Below are 20,623 nucleotides of genomic sequence, written 5' to 3'. Positions count from 1 at the left end.
ATATAATGCTGCCTAAAAATGATGGAAACAAATGATTAAAATATAAGTTAGAACTAAAATTATGACAAATTTTATCAGTTTTTATCAGTTCTTTTGATGGTCTATAGGTGTTAAAGTTATTATGATTATCGAGATTATGGTTGGGGTTTTGTGTTGAAGTTAAGATTAGGACTAGGTTTACATTTAATAGAATCTTTCAGGGACTATTTCAAGTTCAGTTACATTTAACAGATATTTAGTCGAAAGTTACTTCAAGAAAGAACTGAATATCTACAAAGCGTCTACAGTGGACTATCAAAATCAAGTGTTACCATTTTGTCTAGCTCAGGGGTCGGCAACCCAAACATTATAAGAGCTATTCTGTCCTTTCAACAAAAAAAAAAAAAAAAAAAAAAAAAAAAAAAAAATCAAACCACCTTGGCAGCCTCAACTTTTTATGAGCGTTTTATTTAAGTAAAGTTTTACCATCTTGGCTGACATGATATGTCCTAATATGTGCGAGGTAAGGTCCCAGTAGAGACCAATAAATATAATATAAATGAAAAAACACAGACTTACTTTCCTCTGCTTTAAGCTTTAGCTCAGCTATAGCCACCTTTCTCACATCTCCAACAGGAAACCTTTCCTCAGAAGTAGAACAGTTTCTTGTAAAAATGTCTCGTTCGACTTTTTACGAGGCTGAATTCAGCTCATCATTCACCACCTTTTTCTTCCAGTTTCCCCCCTTCCACCTTAAACTACTGGACCATTTAAGGTGGAACGGGAGAATGCAAAAAAGAAGCTGGTGAAGAAGAAACTGACTTAAGCTTTTCAGGTTTTTAGTGTTTGATAGTTTCTCGTTGCAGATTAAACATATGAGGAAACCAGTTGAAGGGATTATAAATGCAAATAAGTGCATTCGTCTCCAAATGATCGATGTTCGTCTTAAATCTTTCTCTTTGCCTTTTTGTTAGCAACTCGCTAGGCGAGGCTGTTGTCTATGGTGACCTGCAGTCTGCAAGCCAACCTTCAGGGTTAAAGGGTTAATCAGCAGTTCTACATTAACTCCAGCGTTTAAGACAATTTATAGTTAAACTGTCTGAACGACCAGCAGAGCTTTATTTTCCTGCAAAGGAGGATTATTTTATTATTACCTACAAATCTAATTCGGCTGTGGAGCCGCAACAGGGCAGTAAAAGAGCCACATGTTGCCGACCCCTGATCTAGTTAGATGTTAGGATAAGATTATTAATTTAAGAACTGTTATTATGTAATAGCTACTGTTCTGTCAAAGTCCTTACTGTCATGGTAACTAAACAGATGTTTCTCTAATATGGCCCCTCATATTCAGGATGCAAGAAAAAAAAAAAAAAAAAAAAAAAAAACACATGTAAAAGGGGTCAAAAAGAACATAACTGACCTCCCCGTCTCTGGGGGGGTAAGATGATCCTCTCTTTCCCTCATGACTTGGTGTGACCCTAGCTGATGTAACAGAATTGGCAGTTAGCGTTCCAGGTATGTTGAGACTCACTCCAAACAGAGTGATGAGAAGAAAGAAAAACTGGCAAGACGGCTGAGCGAGAGACCAAACAAACCCACAAATGTGAGAATTTTCCCTGTTAAAAATCTACGATAACCACTGTATTATCTTAGATTAATGCCGGTTCAGTGTTTTATGGTCATTTTCTTCGTAACAAGCATGAAAAATCGTTAATAGCATGCTAATATCTTGGTAGCTGGCTAGCTAACTTTCCCCTTCCACCTTAAATAGTCCAGCAGTATTGATGCCTGAAATGCCAAAATGTAACCGTTGCACCATTTAAGGTGAAACGGGAAAATTCAACTTCAACTTCGTATCAGCAAAGAATTAGTGGTGGGTGATAATAAATGTTTGTCTTATGCCGCCTCTTTGAAAGCATATGATGCCCTAAATGTAACTAAAGCCCAGCAGGGAGGAGCTGAACTTTACCCTCCTTTGCTATCACTGAAGTCGGGCCGGGTCGCCTACAGAGCAGCGCTTGTAGCTGTCAATGTATTTTTTAATTTGAGGGTTTATCCCATTTCGTAAGGCAAGATTTCAACCACTACCCCTTGTACCTCACTTCCAAAGGTATTAGGGTGACACTCGAAAACAAGAGGTAGAGGTAAAAAAAAAAAAAAAGAAGATATGGGATTGGGCCAAAGTCGGCAAGTATGCATCTACAGCCTCATCATGACGATGTCTAGTGTTTAACAACCCAAAATATCACACATTGCCTCAAATCGTGCTTTTAATCACTCTCAAACAGACTCGCTAAAAAGGTTTCTGTTATCTTCAAACATGGACAAAAGTATGAGCAAAATGAATTGTTTGAATTCTCACTCTTTGTTGTTTGCTTGCTGCTGATCATGTATTCCACTTAATCCTTAGATAACAGGAACGCTCTACTCTGGCTAACTAAGCAACATCATTAGGCTCTCACCGCCAGCATCAGAGACCACGCAGCCTTGGGATTCACAAGGCATATGCACACCCTAATAAAGTGTTTGTGTGTTTGAGGCTGGTTGGATGAGGTTTAAAGTCTTGTTTCATGTTTTCCAGATTCTAACTAGGCAGCTGTGATTCTCATCCTTTAGGCCCACTTTCTTTATCTATAGGGGAATTCATTCATTATTATTATGTTAATTCTGCATAATTCAGTCATTAAGATATAAACAAAGTGATGATTCAGTGTGATATGGAATGGTTAGTTCTAGATCAGATGTCCTCAAACCTGTTCCACCCCAAGGCCCACCTGTTTATAATTATAAAGCATAGCAGCCCACAGAAATACTAAAATACTATATCTTTTTTTTTTGTTAATTGCACTGAAAACCACAGTAATCAAAATTCAAATTACTGTTAAAAACATATTTAAAACTAGAAAAGTGCATTTCCTGAAGGAAACACTGGATGGTTGCCCAGCAGTTACTATGATATCCCAAGTGGTTGCTACAGTGTCGCTAGGCAGTTGGCTTGATGTATGGGGTGTGCATTTGGTTGTTCGTAGGAAGCTGCCGAGTGTCAGCTACACATTGTTGAAAATGAATAGGAGTCTATGATGAGAATGATTGATGAAAAAACAACACACAGAGGAGTGTGGGTCAATGTGACTATGGACTGGAGCTTGTCATTTGATATAGTTTAAGGCCAAATTCAAATACTGAAGCCTTTATGTCAAGTTGAAAATCATTATAATGCTGTATAATAACAACCTAAATGCACTACATTAGGAAAAGTATCTATACACTCTAATAAGTGAATTCAAATGCATTCATTGTTGAGGTGTTTAACATTTAGGATGAGTTTGTGATCCAGAACTGATCATCCAACGTCAGTACCTGACTTCAATAATGCCTCACAGCTATGTTCCAACAACTAATGTACAGTCTTCCCAGAAGAGTAGAGGCTGTTACTGTAGCAAAGGGTTACAAGCTCCCTTGTAATGCCCTTCATTTCAGAGCAAACCTTTGCAGGTGGGCAGCGTCTGAACACATTCATGTTATTACACACCGACAAACACAGCGTTCTCATTTCTTAAAAGCACAGTGAAAAGCCAGGTGTCTGCAAATGTCTGCCGAGCAGAGTCCATTAGAATTAGTGGTTGTAGATGAGCTGGAATGCAAAGTGAGCTGCACGTCCTGCACAGTGGCCACAAAAAAAAGAGAGAAAATCACTGCGTCCTCTCTCTCTCTCTCTCTCTCTCTCTCGCTCTCTCTTTCTTTGATGCTGAAGATCACACACTCTCTGACACATCTCTGCAATCATGTGACACAAACGCAAAAATACATCCCCACATAAAAGAGCAGAGTGAGGTCAGAACAGACCTCCCTCAAGCACCAAAAGAATTGCAGGAAATGAAATTCGCTCGAGTTCAAGGCTAGAGTGCCATTCATCACAAGGTAATGCAAAGAATAGAGAACAGGGGACGAGAGAGAGAGAGAGAGAGAGAGAGAGATTAGAATGACAAAGCGAGGAAGGGAAGAGGATAAGGAGTGGAACAGAAGGAGGACGAGGAGAGAAAGGAGACAGAGTGAATGAAGAGCGCATAAGAAGTACAGGCAAGAAAGAAGTGGACGAAGCAGAGAAAGAGTAAAGAAAGAGAAACTGGAGACAAAGATGAGTGGAGGAGAAAAGGGGAAGAGGAGTGGAAGATAAAGCGGAAGAGGAGAGGAAAAGGAGTGGGTAATGAAGAGGAAGAGGAGTGGAAAAAAGATCAGAGGAAGAGGAGAGGAACAGAATAAGTAGAGGAGGAGAACGATAAGAGACAGGAGACAAAAAGAGAGAAATTGGAGAGAACAAGGAGAGGAAGGGGACAGGAAAGGAAATTAGGGAAAACGAGGAGAGGAAGAAAATGTGCAGAACAAGAGGAGTGATGAGAACTGGAAGAGAAAGAGGAAAGGAAAAAGAAAGTGAGGACAGAAAGAGGAAGGAGGAAGAGGAGACAGACAGACAGAAAGACAGAGATAGAGAGAAATGGGACAGAGAGAGTGAGACAGAGAGAGAGACAGAGAGAGAGACAGAGAGAAATGAGAGAGAGAGAGAGAGAGAGAGAGAGAGAGAGAGAGAGAGAGAGAGAGAGAGAGAGAGAGAGAGAGCAAAAGAGCGAGCATCTGTTAAGTCAGCCGATTAGCACCTGGCTCATGCCAACTAGTTTCTGCTTTATTAGAGCCTGAAAACACAGAGCCATCTGCCACAGTGCCAGCCAAATCAGCTACAGTGTGACCACACACACACACACACACACACACACACAGCAACCACCAATAATTTCTACAATTAATCTATCAACTACAACTCAATCAAACCAAACTAGTATCCCTTCTGCCTATTCTTCTCATTTTGCTCCACCTTCATTCAACGTTTGCCTTCTGTTATGGTGTATGAAGTTCTAGAGGCAGCACTGCTATTTATTACAGCTGACCGGTCCAGATATCCAGTAACGTATGGACAGGTTGTGATGGGGTAGCCCAGGCTGGATGATAACTTTTCTTGCTGCAGTTAAGCCAGCCATATTTTCTGGGATCTTTCCGTAATGGGGAGTTTAGATTTAGATTTAATTATCATTAAGTAAATGAAGTTCAGGGTCCATGGGGAAGTACATTACATCTGAGTCAGAGAGGACACAGAACCAGCAACCTCCTCCCAAAAGGCATAAACTTTTGGGCAGTCCCTTATGTGCACAGAAAGCATAGAAGGGGTCTTACCCTGGGTCTCAAATAAGCCCCGTGGCTTATTTTTTAGATGGATGATTTAACCAACTGATCAGATGTCTGACAAAAATGAATATTGTGAGATATCGCGATACCACAATATTATATTTCTGCCACTTTGTCCACCTCTACTACTGGTAAAAATAAATGATTAGTTCTGCAATTGATCTTTCAATCAACTCAAATTATTTCAGCAATCAACAAATCAAAATGCTTAGGATTTCTTGCGGGCTCCAGAGTGGCGCAACCGTCTAATTGTTGGCTCGGTCACCAGGAGATCGCGAGTTCGATCCCTTGTGATGCACAGCCATCAGTGGCCAGGAGTCCAGGAGTTTCACCCACACCCCCCCACCCCCAATCACTCTACGTGATGCTAGTCAGTGCAGGCATCTGTTAGCTGATGTAACAGATCTGGCGGTTTGCCTGAACACTGCGTGAGTGGCAGTTTGAAAAGATGTGGTAGCTGGATTCACAGGTCTTGGAGGAAGCCTGTGCTGTCTCAGCCCTCCTAGCATTGGTAGTACAGTGTGATTGGGGAGCCCTAACTAGCAGATGGAATTAGAAATTTCTTTGTGCCTGTTACAGTTGTGAAAAAAAGGTTTTTCTTTGACGATGCACTGAAACACAAGCCATTTCGTCCTTATCGTTCCTGTACTTTACTGAAATCTGTCAGAAGGACCATGTTTATCAAAATGCACTTACGTTTTTAAATAAATGACAACTTGTTTCTATGACCAACACTGTCAACGCCTAATTGCTTTTTGTCCGTCCTCACACACACCAGATGACCACACACACACACAAACACACTTACGTCTTCGTTCATCACGATGTGGCGGATGAGTGCTGCAATCAGCTCCAGATTGATCTTGTCATCCTCGTCCATCATCTCCAGGGCATCGATGGTGCTGTCTGAGTACCTGCCAATCACAGCACAGTGGAGAGGTGAAAACCAGAGACGACACGTCAGCCTCTGGGATGGCGACTGGATGCCAGCATGGATATTTCTGACAGCCTGTCAGTCTCTGTCCGAAACTCAACACGCACATCACAGCACATCCACTCTAACTCCTAAATAACATACATAATATAACCTATGTACAGGGAGATTCATCCAGAAGAGGCCCTGAATAATCTGTTGTAACTCCCGTTAAGATGAAGCAACCTCAACCAAAAAGTACATATCTTGACGTATGTGTAATCAACTGAATTTCATGCGATGCTGGAAGACACATGAAGGGGTACAGGGGTCTGCACCCAGATGTTGCAAACGGAGGTTAAACATTGCGAAAGCTGGCTGGCGCCTACCTCATCGCTCCGATGCAGGGGTATCTTGGCTTGTTCGAAGCTCCATGTACTGAGGAGCTTATTGCACGTTGTTTTGGTTCAGATTGCTTCATCCTATAGAGAGTTATTACAGAATATCCGAGGTCTCCCTGTATATTATGTATAGGGAATACAGTAACAGCAGCTAATGATTCCTTCATTTCTTTAATGGGAATCTCATTCAGTCAAGGGCTGAGACACAGAGACAAGAGCTCATATTCAAAGCTATTCTTCTGGGCAGACAGCATTTAACTGCTAACATTAGAATAAACACAAACAAGCACTCAAGTGCCCCTAATGCCCATCAGACCATAACAGGTTCATGATTATCGTGCCTTTCAGAAATAACCACTGAAACATTGAGGCCCAGGAATCTCTTAAGAACGGCAATTATTTGAGATGATTGCAATTATTTAAGACTGCAATTAATCGTTCACAGCCATATTACGTCATATTAGGCATATTAAGCTGGGCTGAGGCTAATCGGGTGTGCTAGTGATGGTAAACCAGCTCACAACACAACAGTGAAAACTTTACTGAGAACAACACATTCTGCTCATCTAATGCTAATGTTCAGCGATTCCCCATCATTAAACTCACATGAAGCCCAGTCTGGGCGAGATACAGACACAGGATAAAACAGGCAGGTTAGCGTTTATGTATGTCAAATGTAAAGATTCAAATGACAAGTTCGTCACAGTCTTCTGGTGATTGGTTACAGTGTGCGGCAGTAGAGAGCTGGTTTGTGCCGGAGGAGCACAAACTTAACTCTAGTATTTTAGCATTCTAGTTACATACATTACATACACAGAATTCTATATACATACAGAATCACACACACACACACACACACACACTCAGAACAACACATTCCAAAAAACCTGGGACATGGCAACGAAAGGCTGGTAACGTTGTGTAATGCTGGGGAAAAAAAAAAAAACACCTGGTGGTTGATTAGCAACAGCTCAGTAACATGATATGGGTATAAAAAAAGCATCCCATCCCAAAGAGGCAAAGTCTTTCAGAAGCAAAGAGAAGGAGGGGTTCACCACTCTGCGAAAGACTACTATCAATCTTTTCATCATCTACTGTACACTAAATCATTAAAAGATTCAGAGAACCTGGAGAAAACTGGAACAAGTCTGAAAACCAGTATCTCCTGGCTGTGATCTTTGGGCCCTCAGGTGGTACTGCATTCAAAACAAAGAGCTCAGGAACACTTCTGAAAACCACTGTCTATAAAAACATTTAGTTGTTACATCCATAAACTCTAGTTAAAACTCTAAAACACAAAGAAGAAACCAAATATAAACAGGATCAAGAAATGCTGCCACCTTCTCTGGGCCCGAGCTCATTTAAAATGGACTGAGAGTGGAAAGTGAAAAAAATGACCTGTGGTCCAAAATATCAACAACTAAAATTCTTTTGGAAATTTTGGACACTGTGTCCTCAGAATGAAAGAAAGCTCCGCTGTTTCAATCAGTGCACCATTCAAAAGTCAGTATTCATGATGGTATAGGGAGGCATTAGTGCACATGGCATGAGTGACGTCCACATCTGTGAAGGTGATGTGTAATGTGTAAACAGCTGGCAACACAATTGAGTACACCTCACAGTGATGTATGTGTGCATGTTGCAGACTGACCTGTCTCTGAGTGTGCGGGCGTAGCAGGGCCAGCTCTCCTTGTACTCCGCCTCTTTCTGCTCCTTCTCAGGCCATGCACTCTGACCCTGCATGAAGCCTCTCCGGAACCGGGGCCGCCGGTCCTGCTGCTGCTGCCGGAACCTGCAAACCGGATCATTTTCTCTTATGTAATGACACATGTAATAGTGCGAGCTGTTTGTCCAACAAATCCTTTCTGATTGCAACAGGAGGCGTGAAGCTACCTACATTATGAGAGTATTCCAATTGCTTGTGCACTGGAAACGCCAGCTTTCCTAACATTTATCTAGCTGTAGCACATTAAGCATACGTGTTCAATAGGTCACATAGGCCATGTTAGAGTGCTGGCTTTAAACCACTCTTCAATGTGATGGTATTAGAAACAGCGTTTCTACATATTTTGTAACACCCAAAAGGGTTCTTCTATTGTCACTTGACATCTTAACAGAAGAACCATTTTGGGTGCTATTTAGAACCATTTTCAAAAAGGTTCTATAAAGCTCATATTTTCATGGCATACAGCTACTAACCCATCGGACTTGAATATAAAGTGGAACTATCACTCTCCACTTTCTCACAGTCATAATCTACTGGTAGAGAATTCTCCATTTTAATACACCCAATGGGAGAACCGAGGAGGCGATATTTTTGACTCAAATGGATTAAGGATATTTCAGGACATTAGAGAGCAATTTAATTTACCGGACACTTCTTTCTTTAGGATTTTCCAGCTCAAATCTGCCTTGCGGTCTTATGGAGCATCCCTGAGCTCTAAGTTACAGCTACATCCAATGCTTAGAGTGGTTACTCCTAGTGAAAAGGCCAGTTTGGCTTCCAGTATTTATATCTTCCTACTTAGGGCTTCTTACACACCCCTAGGGGTAGGCCCAGCCTGGTCTAAAGCTCTTAAATTGGAGGATTCAGAGGGTTTTTTTTTGTTGTTTTTTTTTGCTTGGGAAACCATCTATTTATCTTCAAAAACCCCAAATCTCCAAATAATACATTGGTAATTCCTGCATCAGTTTTACCTAACACCAGTGAGATGATTTCATATGCATCTTACTCCTTCTCCAACCTGTAATCTATGCTCCTCAGGGGAGCCTGGCACTTTTCTGCATCGCTTTTGGTTTTGTTCTAAAGTCCTTAATTTCTGGCATCAGGTTGCCACTGATCTCACAGTCCTACTGGACCATGATGTTCCATGTTCATGTTCAGCATCTATTTTTCTTTTAAATGATTTTTCTTCGCTTAATATTTCAGTTCAGCAGAAACAACTGTTGCTCTGTACTTTGACAGCTGCAAAGAAACCGTTGGCCAACTGAGTCCTCCTCACTCCATCTCAAGATGGCAATCAATGTTGTCTGCGATTGATATTATTTCTTTGGAGCTTTCAGTTGCTCGTGTTCATAGTGCTCAGTCAAGCACTATTGATGCTTGGAAGAAGGCACTGCAATCGTGGAATGTTTACTAGGCCCTTGCTAGAGTTACTTAATTGTTTTGCATTTTAGGAGGAGTCCTGTTATTTAACCCACACATATATTTATGTATGTTTTTTCATTTAATTATTTACTTATTTATTTCCTCACTTTTGTGCTCATGAAGCTACGTTCTGATACGTGTATGCATATGTAGGTGTACCTATGTTGTTAACTGTACTGTTCGAAACACATCCGGGAGGGGGAGGTGGGGAGGGAAAGGGGATGTTATGTGTTCTTATGTCATATTTATGCCAACATACAAGTTAAAAGACAATAAAACAATTGTTCACAAAAAAGGTTCTATAAAGAACCATCTGCAGCACATTCTTTCAAACTCTTTCATGATGCAAAGAACCCTTTAATCATGTAAATTGTTCTTTGAGGTCTCATGGTTCTTTACAGAACCATTTTCATTATAGAAGAACCCTTGAAGAACCAACTTTTTTGAGTAGTATGAAAATAAAACTTTCAGACAAGAAGGTGGTGCTTCAAGGGTTCTTTGCTCAACAAAATGGTTCTATATAGAGCCTCCATTTGCATGATTAAAGGGTTCCTAGAATCATGAAAGGGTTCTTCAGATTGATGAAAAATGTGTATGGATGTCCTATAGACATTTCTATATATAACCTTTATGAGAAGAATTCTACATAGCACCCAAAGTGTTCTTCTACTGTTACAAGCTTGACGCTATAAAATACAGAAGGACCACATTTGTACTACATAAAACTACACAGAACTACGTACAGCACAATCTCCATCAATCTGAAGAATGTTTTCATGATGCAAAGAACTCTAATCATGCAAGGGTCCTCTAGGTGTTCATGGTTACATATAGAACCATTTTTCTTTACTAAAGAACCCTTAAAGCACCGTCTTTTTATAGTGTGCACACATTTTAACCCATGTAATAATACATGGCCTATGCATGTCTATGTGCTGGTAATATGTATTATATGCAGCTTTAATGTGGTGCTCACCTGAGCATCTCGACCACATCCTCCAGCAGGTACTCTTTGACTGGGAAGGTGTAGCCGGGGATATGGATCATGGGGCAGTTCCCTGCAAGAAGATCAGCGAGAGTGTCAGCTAACGTTTTCTACATCAGTCTCTCGGAAAGCGTCTCCTTTTTCATCTAAAGCTGAAGCTATTACTCAGATCACTACCTTCACGTTACTTAACTTTTTTTTTATGAAGCATGTCATGTTTTAAAAAGTTGATTTCATACCTGCTGTTTTTATATTCGCAAGTAAAATATTCAGTGCTCAGTTGAAAGCAGGACACAGTCATTCTGCTCAAACAGCCATGTAATTATTCATTACACAAAGCCATTCTACCCAAGAGCTCCGCGGGCCTGAGCAACAGAGTGGAAATAAAGTTTACTGTGTCATGGAATTGATAAGAGGGTATTATTTCACTATAAGTCCTTGACAGATCATATAACACTACTATTAATTATTATTCTATTATTCTTTTGTCAGGGAAAGATGCAAGAATGATGTATTTTAAACTTTGGCCTATGATGCATCTTTAAGTGCACTATGCATTTCAAAATTAGCCACCTTGCAGGTTTAAGGTGGTAGCAACTTCAGGCTCTGGTAGGTGGTGTTGCACGAGGTGGATCGGGCTGTAAATACCTGCAGCATGTGCAACGGCGTTCATAGATTGAGAAAAGGTGGTACAGTGCTGTCGATGTCTTGTGAGTTGACTTGTAGAAACAATTCTTGCCTAGAAGTGAAGCATTTTTTATTCCTAAGCCATGAAACACGCCAGTGGTCCCAGTCTGTCTGTTTTGTCTTTCGGCCACAATTCTAGAGAATCCTGTAGACTGGGATTTTTGGCACTGCTGGTCGACCCGTATGACCGTACGCTTTGACACACCTGCAAATTCAGCTGCTTCCTTCAAACTATGTCGTTTGGCACGCCCGAATGCCATTACTCCTTTTTGTCAATCATTAACATCTACTTTGCAACCTATTTTTCATACATTGAACTAGACATTCACAGCATTGTGTCACCTGACTATCTGCTGCAGTGGGTTGTGTTTTTGACTGAGCTTCTCACCGAGCTCCACCTGGCAAAACTCTGAAAGCTGAATGAATGAAAATTCACCGCTGACACAGTGTGAAAGCAGCTTAAAATTGCGTGCCCAGCTTGAGCCTTTAACACGGTAAAATCACACAGGCTTTCGCATCTTATTGCTTTAAAACGTCAGCGCTGCTGTCTTGTCGCAGATGCTGGGCTGACTTTATCCTGAGTAGCACCTTATAAATGATACTTGGTGGTCTGTTTTTACCTGCTGAAGTGCTGAAAAGTGTAGCTGTGTGTACTGTGAGCCTCAAGGTCTTCACCAGAAGGCTAAGCTAAAGCGGACTGGGGCCGTTTTGTTTTCACAATGCACAAATCAATCGAACGCCAAAAGAGGTGGTCTCAGTTAGGTTCGATTTTGGGACTGTTTAGAGGGGTCTGAGTTAGTTTGGGATGTTCACATATGCAAAAGAACCCATAACTCAGCGGTCTGAGTCCACATGCAATACTGAAATGGCCCAAATGAAAACACCCTTATAATTCCAGTGCAAAACTAAGGAGTGAAATGTCTTCACTTAATGTCTTTTCTGTACTTTTCAATTGATTTCTGCTCGAAACGACATAGAAAGTACTCTCACCAAAGTACTTGCTGAATTTGTCTGCATTGAGCGTGGCGCTCATGAGGATGATCTTGAGGTCATCCCTGGTCCTCAGCAGGTCCTTTACAATGGTCAGGAGAACATCAGACTGTAGATTCCGCTCATGGATCTCATCCAGAACTAGGTGACTGATGCTGGACAAACATCTGAAAACAAAAGGCACAGGTGAGGGGTGTGTCCATGAGAGAGAGAGAGAGAGAGAGAGAGAGAGAGAGAGAGAGAGAGAGAGAGAGAGAGAGAATGTCAGAGTCTCAGAAATACTAGCTTGGTAAATAGTACATGTAATACATTTGTGGCGATATACTAAAGGGGGCCTGTCTTCTTACTCTAAAAGGCTAATTTCACATTTCACTTTAAAAGAAAATAGATTTCTTCTCAGAACCGGATGGATGGATGGATGGATGGATGGATGGATGGATGGATGGATGGATGGATACTTTATTGATCCCGAAGGAAATTTAGGCATCCAGCAGCAACAACACAATACAGTAAGAAACATATTCAACATCTATTAAACACAGAAGAATAGAAAATATATAAGTTTTTATATAAATATAAAAACTTTCTGTACAAGGTAAAGAACTATCTGTAGATGGAGCAGTGCAGTAGATTTTGCTAACAGCCAATAAATAAATTCACAGAGCAAAGTGCAAGGTGCAAACGACATTGGTTATAAAAGTGACTGATGTGCCATAGAATTATTAATATGTACATGTAAAAAATATAGTTCTGTAAAGTGAATATGTGAATATGTGAATATATGAATATATGAATGCCCCACCATGAGTGAATGTACTTGAGTGTAAGAGAGGTTGGGGAAGTGTAATTGTGAATAAATAATTAAGCGGTTGAGTAGTTGAATAATGTCCATGTAGTGTGACTGGGTTAAACTCAGTCAGCAGCAGCCTCCCGTCCCCGATGGGAGGAACTGAAGAGTCTGATGGCTCTCGGAATGAATGATCTTCTGAGTCTGTCTGTTGTGCAGCTCTGTGACAGCAGTCTGCCACTCAACACACTCCTCTGCTTCATGATGATGGTGTGAAGTGGGTGACTATCATTGTTCATGATAGAAAGCAGTTTATCCAAAGTCCTCCTATCTGCTATATATACTGCTCTCTGCACATAAACATATTTGAAACTAATTTTCTTGCACAAATTAGTATAAATCCACAAATTACTAGCTTCCAGTAAAAAAACAAAAAAAGAATTATTAACTGACCCCACAAAGTTCCCTAGGAATTTGGTCATCAAGGCGAAATTAGACTTGGCCCTATCATTTGATCAGAAGAGAAAATGAGGGACAACCCTGGAGGACTCTTCCTCCAAATTTTCCCCACAATGCAAACTGAAGAACTAGCTCATGCTGGGGTAAAAACTTGGGTAAATACTGATATGCCCATCTATGTACATGTCGATGAAGATTCTTTTTCTGCTTAGCTTTCAGTCAAATGTTCCTTGCAAAATAATTGATAAATAATTTGAAATGATAACACGCACTGCATTTACATTTATGGCATTTTGCTGACGCTCTTATCCATTTGATCATTTTACACAGGAAGGCCAAGGTGATGTTAGGAGTCTTGCCCAAGGACCCTTATTGGTATAGTGCTAAAAAAAAAAAAAAAAAAAACAATTTAAAGAGGGGGTCATAGAGTTTCTGACTGTCACTGGAAGATGGCTCCCTTCAGTCTGCGAGGAGATGGAGACCCCTGAGCATAAAGCGCTCTGCGTTCTCCACTTTAATAAGAGTGAATCTGTCACAACTGTGCATGTGATTTTCATCAGCAGTGAACTTCCAACAACTCCGAGTATTCGTTGTTGGTTCCATAACACTGATGATCTCCGAAATCGCACTGAAAGAGCCGTGAGTGCAGCGACACCCCAGATGCTCAGTCGCGTGATCTGACCATGAAGGACAGTTCAAAACAGCAATTAACCACTCAGGAGCAAAAAATCTGCCTTCAGACTTGAAAGAAATAGCAATTTGACACTTATCGTGATCTGTATTGCTATCGACTGATATGGAGTTTTTTTCCGTTATAACATTTTTGGCCAATCCTATTATCAAATATAAAACACCAACCCTATCATCACTCAAATCTTCTTCTTCTTCCTCTTTCGGCTGCTCCCTTTAGGGGTCGCCACAGCGGATCATCTGCCTCCATCTTGCCCTATCCACTGCCTCCTCTACTTTCACACCAACCATCTCCATGTCCACCTTCACTACATCCATAAACCTTCTCTGAGGTCTACCTCTTCTCCTTCTACCCGGCAGCTCCATCTCCAACATTCTTTGCCCAATATATCCACTATTCCTCCTCAACACATGTCCAAACCATCTCAACCTGGCCTCTCTGGCTTTATCTCCAAACTGCTCCACCTTCACCGTCCCTCTGATCTGCTCATTTCTAATCTTGTCCAGCCTTGTCACTCCCAACGAAAATCTCAGCATCTTCATCTCCACCTTCATCTTCATCTTGGCAAGGATACCATTCGCTAAAGGAACGCTAAAGCAAAAACTTTGTATTGAACTGTATGTTATGTTGGCCGCCGTTTTTATAAAAACAGTAAGCCACCTGAGGCCGTGCGTTACTGCGATTTTATCATGAGGAAGGGAGTTTTAGTCACTCTGCCTAGCATCACGCCTAAGAACACCCCTCCTGTGATAAAATCACAGTAACACACGTGTCTTACTGCTTAAAGAAACCGTTAGAAAGCTGAAGAGTGATACTCTGTGCTGTGCCCTACGTTCCCTTAAGGTGGACAAGTAACCACTTATTCCTTCTTACCTATATAAAAAATAATATATACAAATAATTCATTATTTTTTTATATAATTTATTATATATATATATATATATATATATATATTGATTTGTTTTTGTAGGCTGTCTCAAAAAAAGCTGTGGTGCCGTTATAGTACACAGAAATGTGCTTGCAGTTCTGATGCAAGCAGCTCTTACTCTGCATGAACACCGCAGGCGGGAAAATCGCTCAGCGTTGCTCAGGCAGCCTTCAGCTGGTTGCTGGTGGGCATTTTGAAGCAAGAGCAAGCAGACAGGTACGACTGGGTTACGTAGTCATGCAAACTACATTTTTAAAAGCATGGGAGCAAAGACAACCCAGTGATTAGTACGGGTGGTGGTGGTGGGGGTCGATTCTTAGATGCATCACGATGCAGACATGGACGATTCTGATGAACGGAGTAAAAGGGGTCTAACGAAGTACAAAGAGAAACAGATGGACTGCAGTCTGTAACTGTAGAACTACAAAGTGCAGCTATGCAGTAAGCCGAGCTGATAAAATGAACAATGAGCACAGAAACAAGCAGGTGGTCACAACGTTACGCCTGATCAGTGTATTTGTTACGGCTCAAGATGAAAAAGTGTTCCATCACTCTTAAAATTGCCAGTTGTTACCTCCAGCTCCACTGTTGCAGTCATGACTAAATGCCATTCAGCAAATTGATCTGCAGCTTAATTGTAGGTTTACAGTACAGCTGCCACCAAGTGAAAGGACACAACGTACTGACCGGAGTGCCAATTAAAATCAATCCACAGGCCACAATTGGCCCTGAGGCCGGACTTTGGACACCCCTGAACTACTGAGATGTTCTGTCTTGTTACCAAAGATTGTCTTACTGATTCTCCAAGATATGGCTGGAAGTCCGCTGAGCAGGCCAATAAGCACAATGTTTTCGAGTGTCACCCTAACCCCTTGGAACGAAGTTACAGAGGGTAGTGGTTGAAATCTTGCCCTACGAAATGGGACAAACCTCAAATTTAAAAAAATAAACAAATAAATGACATCAATTCATTAACAGCTACAAGCGCTGCTCTGTGGGCCGCCCAGCCCGTCTTCAGTGATAGCAGAGGAGGGTAAAGTTCAGCTCCTCACTGCTGGGCTTTAGTTACACTTAGAGCATCATATGCCTTCAAAGAGGGGATATACGACAGTTATTTTTTACCGCCCACCGCTAATTCTTTGGTGATTTCGAAGCTGAAGTCAGATATTCTTGCTCAAATTTTCCTGTTCCACCTTAAATGGTGCAGCAGTTACATTCTGGTGCTTCAGGCATCAGAACTGCTGGACTATTTATGGTGGAACCGGAAAGTTAGCTAGCCAGCTACTGAAACATTAGCATGCTATTATCAAGTTTTTATGCTTGTTATGAGGAAAATGACCATCATATATTGAAATGACATTAAACTAATATAATACAGTGGTTATCGTAAATTTTTAACGGAGAAAATTCTCACATTTGTGGGTTTGTTTGGTCTCTCACCGTCTTTCTTTTTTCTCATAACACTGTGTCTCTGAAAACCCTCCATTTGGAGGACCATGCGACTCTAACACTTCGCCCTACCCCTCTATCTCAACAAAAACTGGGACACCCTACCCCTAGACGTGAACGCGCAAAACAGAGGGCTATGGGCTGAGTGGTAGGGGAGAGGGGTGAAATGGGCTTGGGCCTAAAAAAGACGAAAGAAAGCAGGAGAGATATAGAGAATACAGAGCCGGCAGCCAAACATCTAATGTTCTGAGGAACCTTCTAGCACTGTACACCAGGCATGTGGGTACAACACATTTCAACAGGCAAACAAATATAAACACAATATGACACAAAGCAGCACATAATTCCTATTTCAGTGGGGATTAAATGAAAGCTGAGGGTGTTTTGAGACAAACGAGGAAAAGAGAAAGCTGGAGGTATCTGGCGTCTGCAGCGCCTCCATGAAGACAAAGGCTCTACGCTGACTCCAGCAAGCGTGTGACTGGTTTACTGTTGCCATTGTTTATTGTTATGTGGCGGTCTGTGTGCGTTTGTAATCCAATAGACACGGCACCTGTGGCAGACTGATAAAACAATTCTGTCTCCTCAATGGTGCAGAGAAGGATTGAATGGAGATAAAAAGTGAGGGAAGGAGAAACGGAGAGAGAGAGAGGAGACCGGTCATCTCCAGGCTTTGGCACTTCAGTGTAGGACATGACTTTATAGATTATGCTGGAAACAACTTCTAAGGCTTCCCAATGCCTGACACCCAGAGAAGAGACATGAGTATGCACTGTAAATATGATAAGCAGTGAGTCTGATTAAAATCGCTCCACAATTATTACAGTCAGACTGTAAAACTACACACTGCAGATTCATACTGGATTAAAATCACTCCACAATTATTACCATCAGACTGTAAAACTACACACTGCAGATTCATACTGGATTAAAATCACTCCACAATTATTACAGTCAGACTGTAAAACTACACACTGCACATTCATACTGGATTAAAATCACTCCACAATTATTACCATCAGACTGTAAAACTACACACTGCAGATTCATACTGGATTAAAATCACTCCACAATTATTACAGTCAGACTGTAAAACTACACACTGCAGATTCATACTGGATTAAAATCACTCCACAATTATTACAGTCAGACTGTAAAACTACACACTGCAGATTCATACTGGATTAAAGTCACTTCACAATTATTACCGTCAGACTGTAAAACTACACACACTGCAGATTCATACTGGATTAAAGTCACTTCACAATTATTACAGTCAGACTGTAAAACTACACACTGCAGATTCATACTGGATTAAAATCACTCCACAATTATTACAGTCAGACTGTAAAACTACACACACTGCAGATTCATACTGGATTAAAATCACTCCACAATTATTACAGTCAGACTGTAAAACTACACACACTGCAGATTCATACTGGATTAAAATCACTCCACAATTATTACCGTCAGACTGTAAAACTACACACACTGCAGATTCATACTGGATTAAAATCACTCCACAATTATTACAGTCAGACTGTAAAACTACACACTGCAGATTCATACTGGATTAAAATCACTCCACAATTATTACAGTCAGACTGTAAAACTACACACACTGCAGATTCATACTGGATTAAAATCACTCCACAATTATTACAGTCAGACTGTAAAAATGCACACACTGCAGATTCATACTGGATTAAAATCACTCCACAATTATTACCGTCACACTGTAAAACTACACACTGCAGATTCATACTGGATTAAAATCACTCCACAATTATTACAGTCAGACTGTAAAACTACAAACTGCAGATTCATACTGGATTAAAATCACTCCACAATTATTACAGTCAGACTGTAAAACTAAACACTGCAGATTCATACTGGATTAAAATCACTTCACAATTATTACAGTCAGACTGTAAAACTACACACTGCAGATTCATACTGGATTAAAATCACTCCACAATTATTACAGTCAGACTGTAAAACTACACACACTGCACATTCATACTGGATTAAAATCACTCCACAATTATTACCGTCACACTGTAAAACTACACACTGCAGATTCATACTGGATTAAAATCACTCCACAATTATTACAGTCAGACTGTAAAACTACACACTGCAGATTCATACTGGATTAAAATCACTTCACAATTATTACAGTCAGACTGTAAAACTACACACTGCAGATTCATACTGGATTAAAATCACTCCACAATTATTACAGTCAGACTGTAAAACTACACACTGCAGATTCATTCTGGATTAAAATCACTCCACAATTATTACAGTCAGACTGTAAAACTACACACACTGCAGATTCATACTGGATTAAAATCACTCCACAATTATTACAGTCAGACTGTAAAACTACACACCGCAGATTCATTCTGGATTAAAATCACTCCACAATTATTACCATCAGACTGTAAAACTACACACACTGCAGATTCATACTGGATTAAAATCACTCCACAATTATTACTGTCACACTGTAAAACTACACACACTGCAGATTCATACTGGATTAAAATCACTCCACAATTATTACAGTCAGACTGTAAAAATGCACACACTGCAGATTCATACTGGATTAAAATCACTCCACAATTATTACAGTCAGACTGTAAAACTACACGCTGCAGATTCATACTGGATTAAAATCACTCCACAATTATTACAGTCAGACTGTAAAACTACACACTGCAGACTCATACTGGATTAAAATCACTCCACAATTATTACAGTCAGACTGTAAAACTACACACTGCAGATTCATAGTGGATTAAAATCATACCACAGTTATTGCTAGTTAAATCTACAAGACTCTATTTTTTAGTACATCTATTTTTTTAGTCATATATGTTATGAATGTTTCATCCACTCTTGCTCACCCAACACTCCTAAATGCACAGCATATTTAAGATTCACATACAAATTTTCACTGATGTTCAAGTCAGGGGACGGTGAGGGCCATTCCAAAAGGTCCAGCTTATGGTTTTCTCGCAATAATTAAAAGTGGATTTTGAGGTATGTTTTGCATCATTGTCCGGTTGGGGAAGACATACCGCAAAATCTCTTTTTAGCTTTAGTTTCTTGCATCACATTTGCCTCCAAAATGTGCCAATATATCATGGATACCACTGTACCATCTACCTGTGCCACGTTTCCTGTGCCACTTGCTGCTACAAAACCCCAAAGCATAACAGATCCACCCACTGCTTAACAACTGGCAAGGTGTTCTTTATCATCAAGTGCTGCTCCGTTTTTGTCCAAACATATTTTTAGTGTTTGTGGCCAAAGACCTACTTTTTTTTCCTTCATCAGTAAGCAGCATCAGTCTCTAGGCTGATCTGTATTATGGTTTGCATACTTCAGATGTGATGATGAGGCTGCAGGTACTGTCTCCTTCCGATGACACAGTAGAAGTGTGCACCATCGCTCCTGTGTCAGCTAAACCTTCTGGCGGGTCCTTTGCTGTTATGCCTTTCTTGCCAGCAAACGAGCCGTGTGATCTGACAATTTTCTTGGTCTTTTAGATGTTACCTTGACTTCCACAGTTCCCCTTAACTGCCATTCTTTGGCCCAATCCCCTGTCTTATTTTTACCCCTACCCCTTGTTTTCGAGTGTTACCTTGCCTCTTGGAACTGAGTTACAAAGGGTAATGGGTTAAATCTTTCCAACAAAATCATCCCTCAAATAAATAAATAAATAAATAAATAAAAATAGTCTTAAACAGCTACTAGCGCTGCTCTGTAGGCAACCCTGCCAGTCTGCAGTGACAGCAGAGAAGAGTAAAGTTCAGCTCCTTACTGCTGGACTTTAGTTACATTTATGGCATCATATGCCTTCAAAGAGGGGGAAGGGGGGTCTTGTTGTTATTGAAAAAGAACCATAATACACTGAAACGACATTAAACTAAGATAATACAACGGTTATTGTAAT

The 20,623-nt window shown here is 40.6% G+C and overlaps 1 protein-coding gene across 1 annotated transcript in view; it reads right to left on the bottom strand.

The window, feature by feature from the left end:
* The window catches only part of dhx36 (DEAH (Asp-Glu-Ala-His) box polypeptide 36), an 81,839-nt gene that overhangs the window by 46,288 nt on the left and 14,928 nt on the right, over positions 1-20,623 (bottom strand). The window contains exons 8-11 of the mRNA XM_017709024.2: positions 12,342-12,508; positions 10,656-10,737; positions 8,183-8,323; positions 6,026-6,131 (exon numbers count right to left, since the gene is read on the bottom strand). Coding sequence (XP_017564513.1) covers positions 6,026-6,131; positions 8,183-8,323; positions 10,656-10,737; positions 12,342-12,508 — 496 coding nt within the window. The remainder of the gene's footprint in view (positions 1-6,025; positions 6,132-8,182; positions 8,324-10,655; positions 10,738-12,341; positions 12,509-20,623) is intronic.

Source organism: Pygocentrus nattereri, chromosome 7, assembly GCF_015220715.1.
Source record: "Pygocentrus nattereri isolate fPygNat1 chromosome 7, fPygNat1.pri, whole genome shotgun sequence".
Lineage (NCBI taxonomy): Eukaryota > Metazoa > Chordata > Actinopteri > Characiformes > Serrasalmidae > Pygocentrus > Pygocentrus nattereri.
Note: the sequence above shows the minus strand (reverse complement) of the source record. Positions and strands in the feature narration are given on the sequence as shown.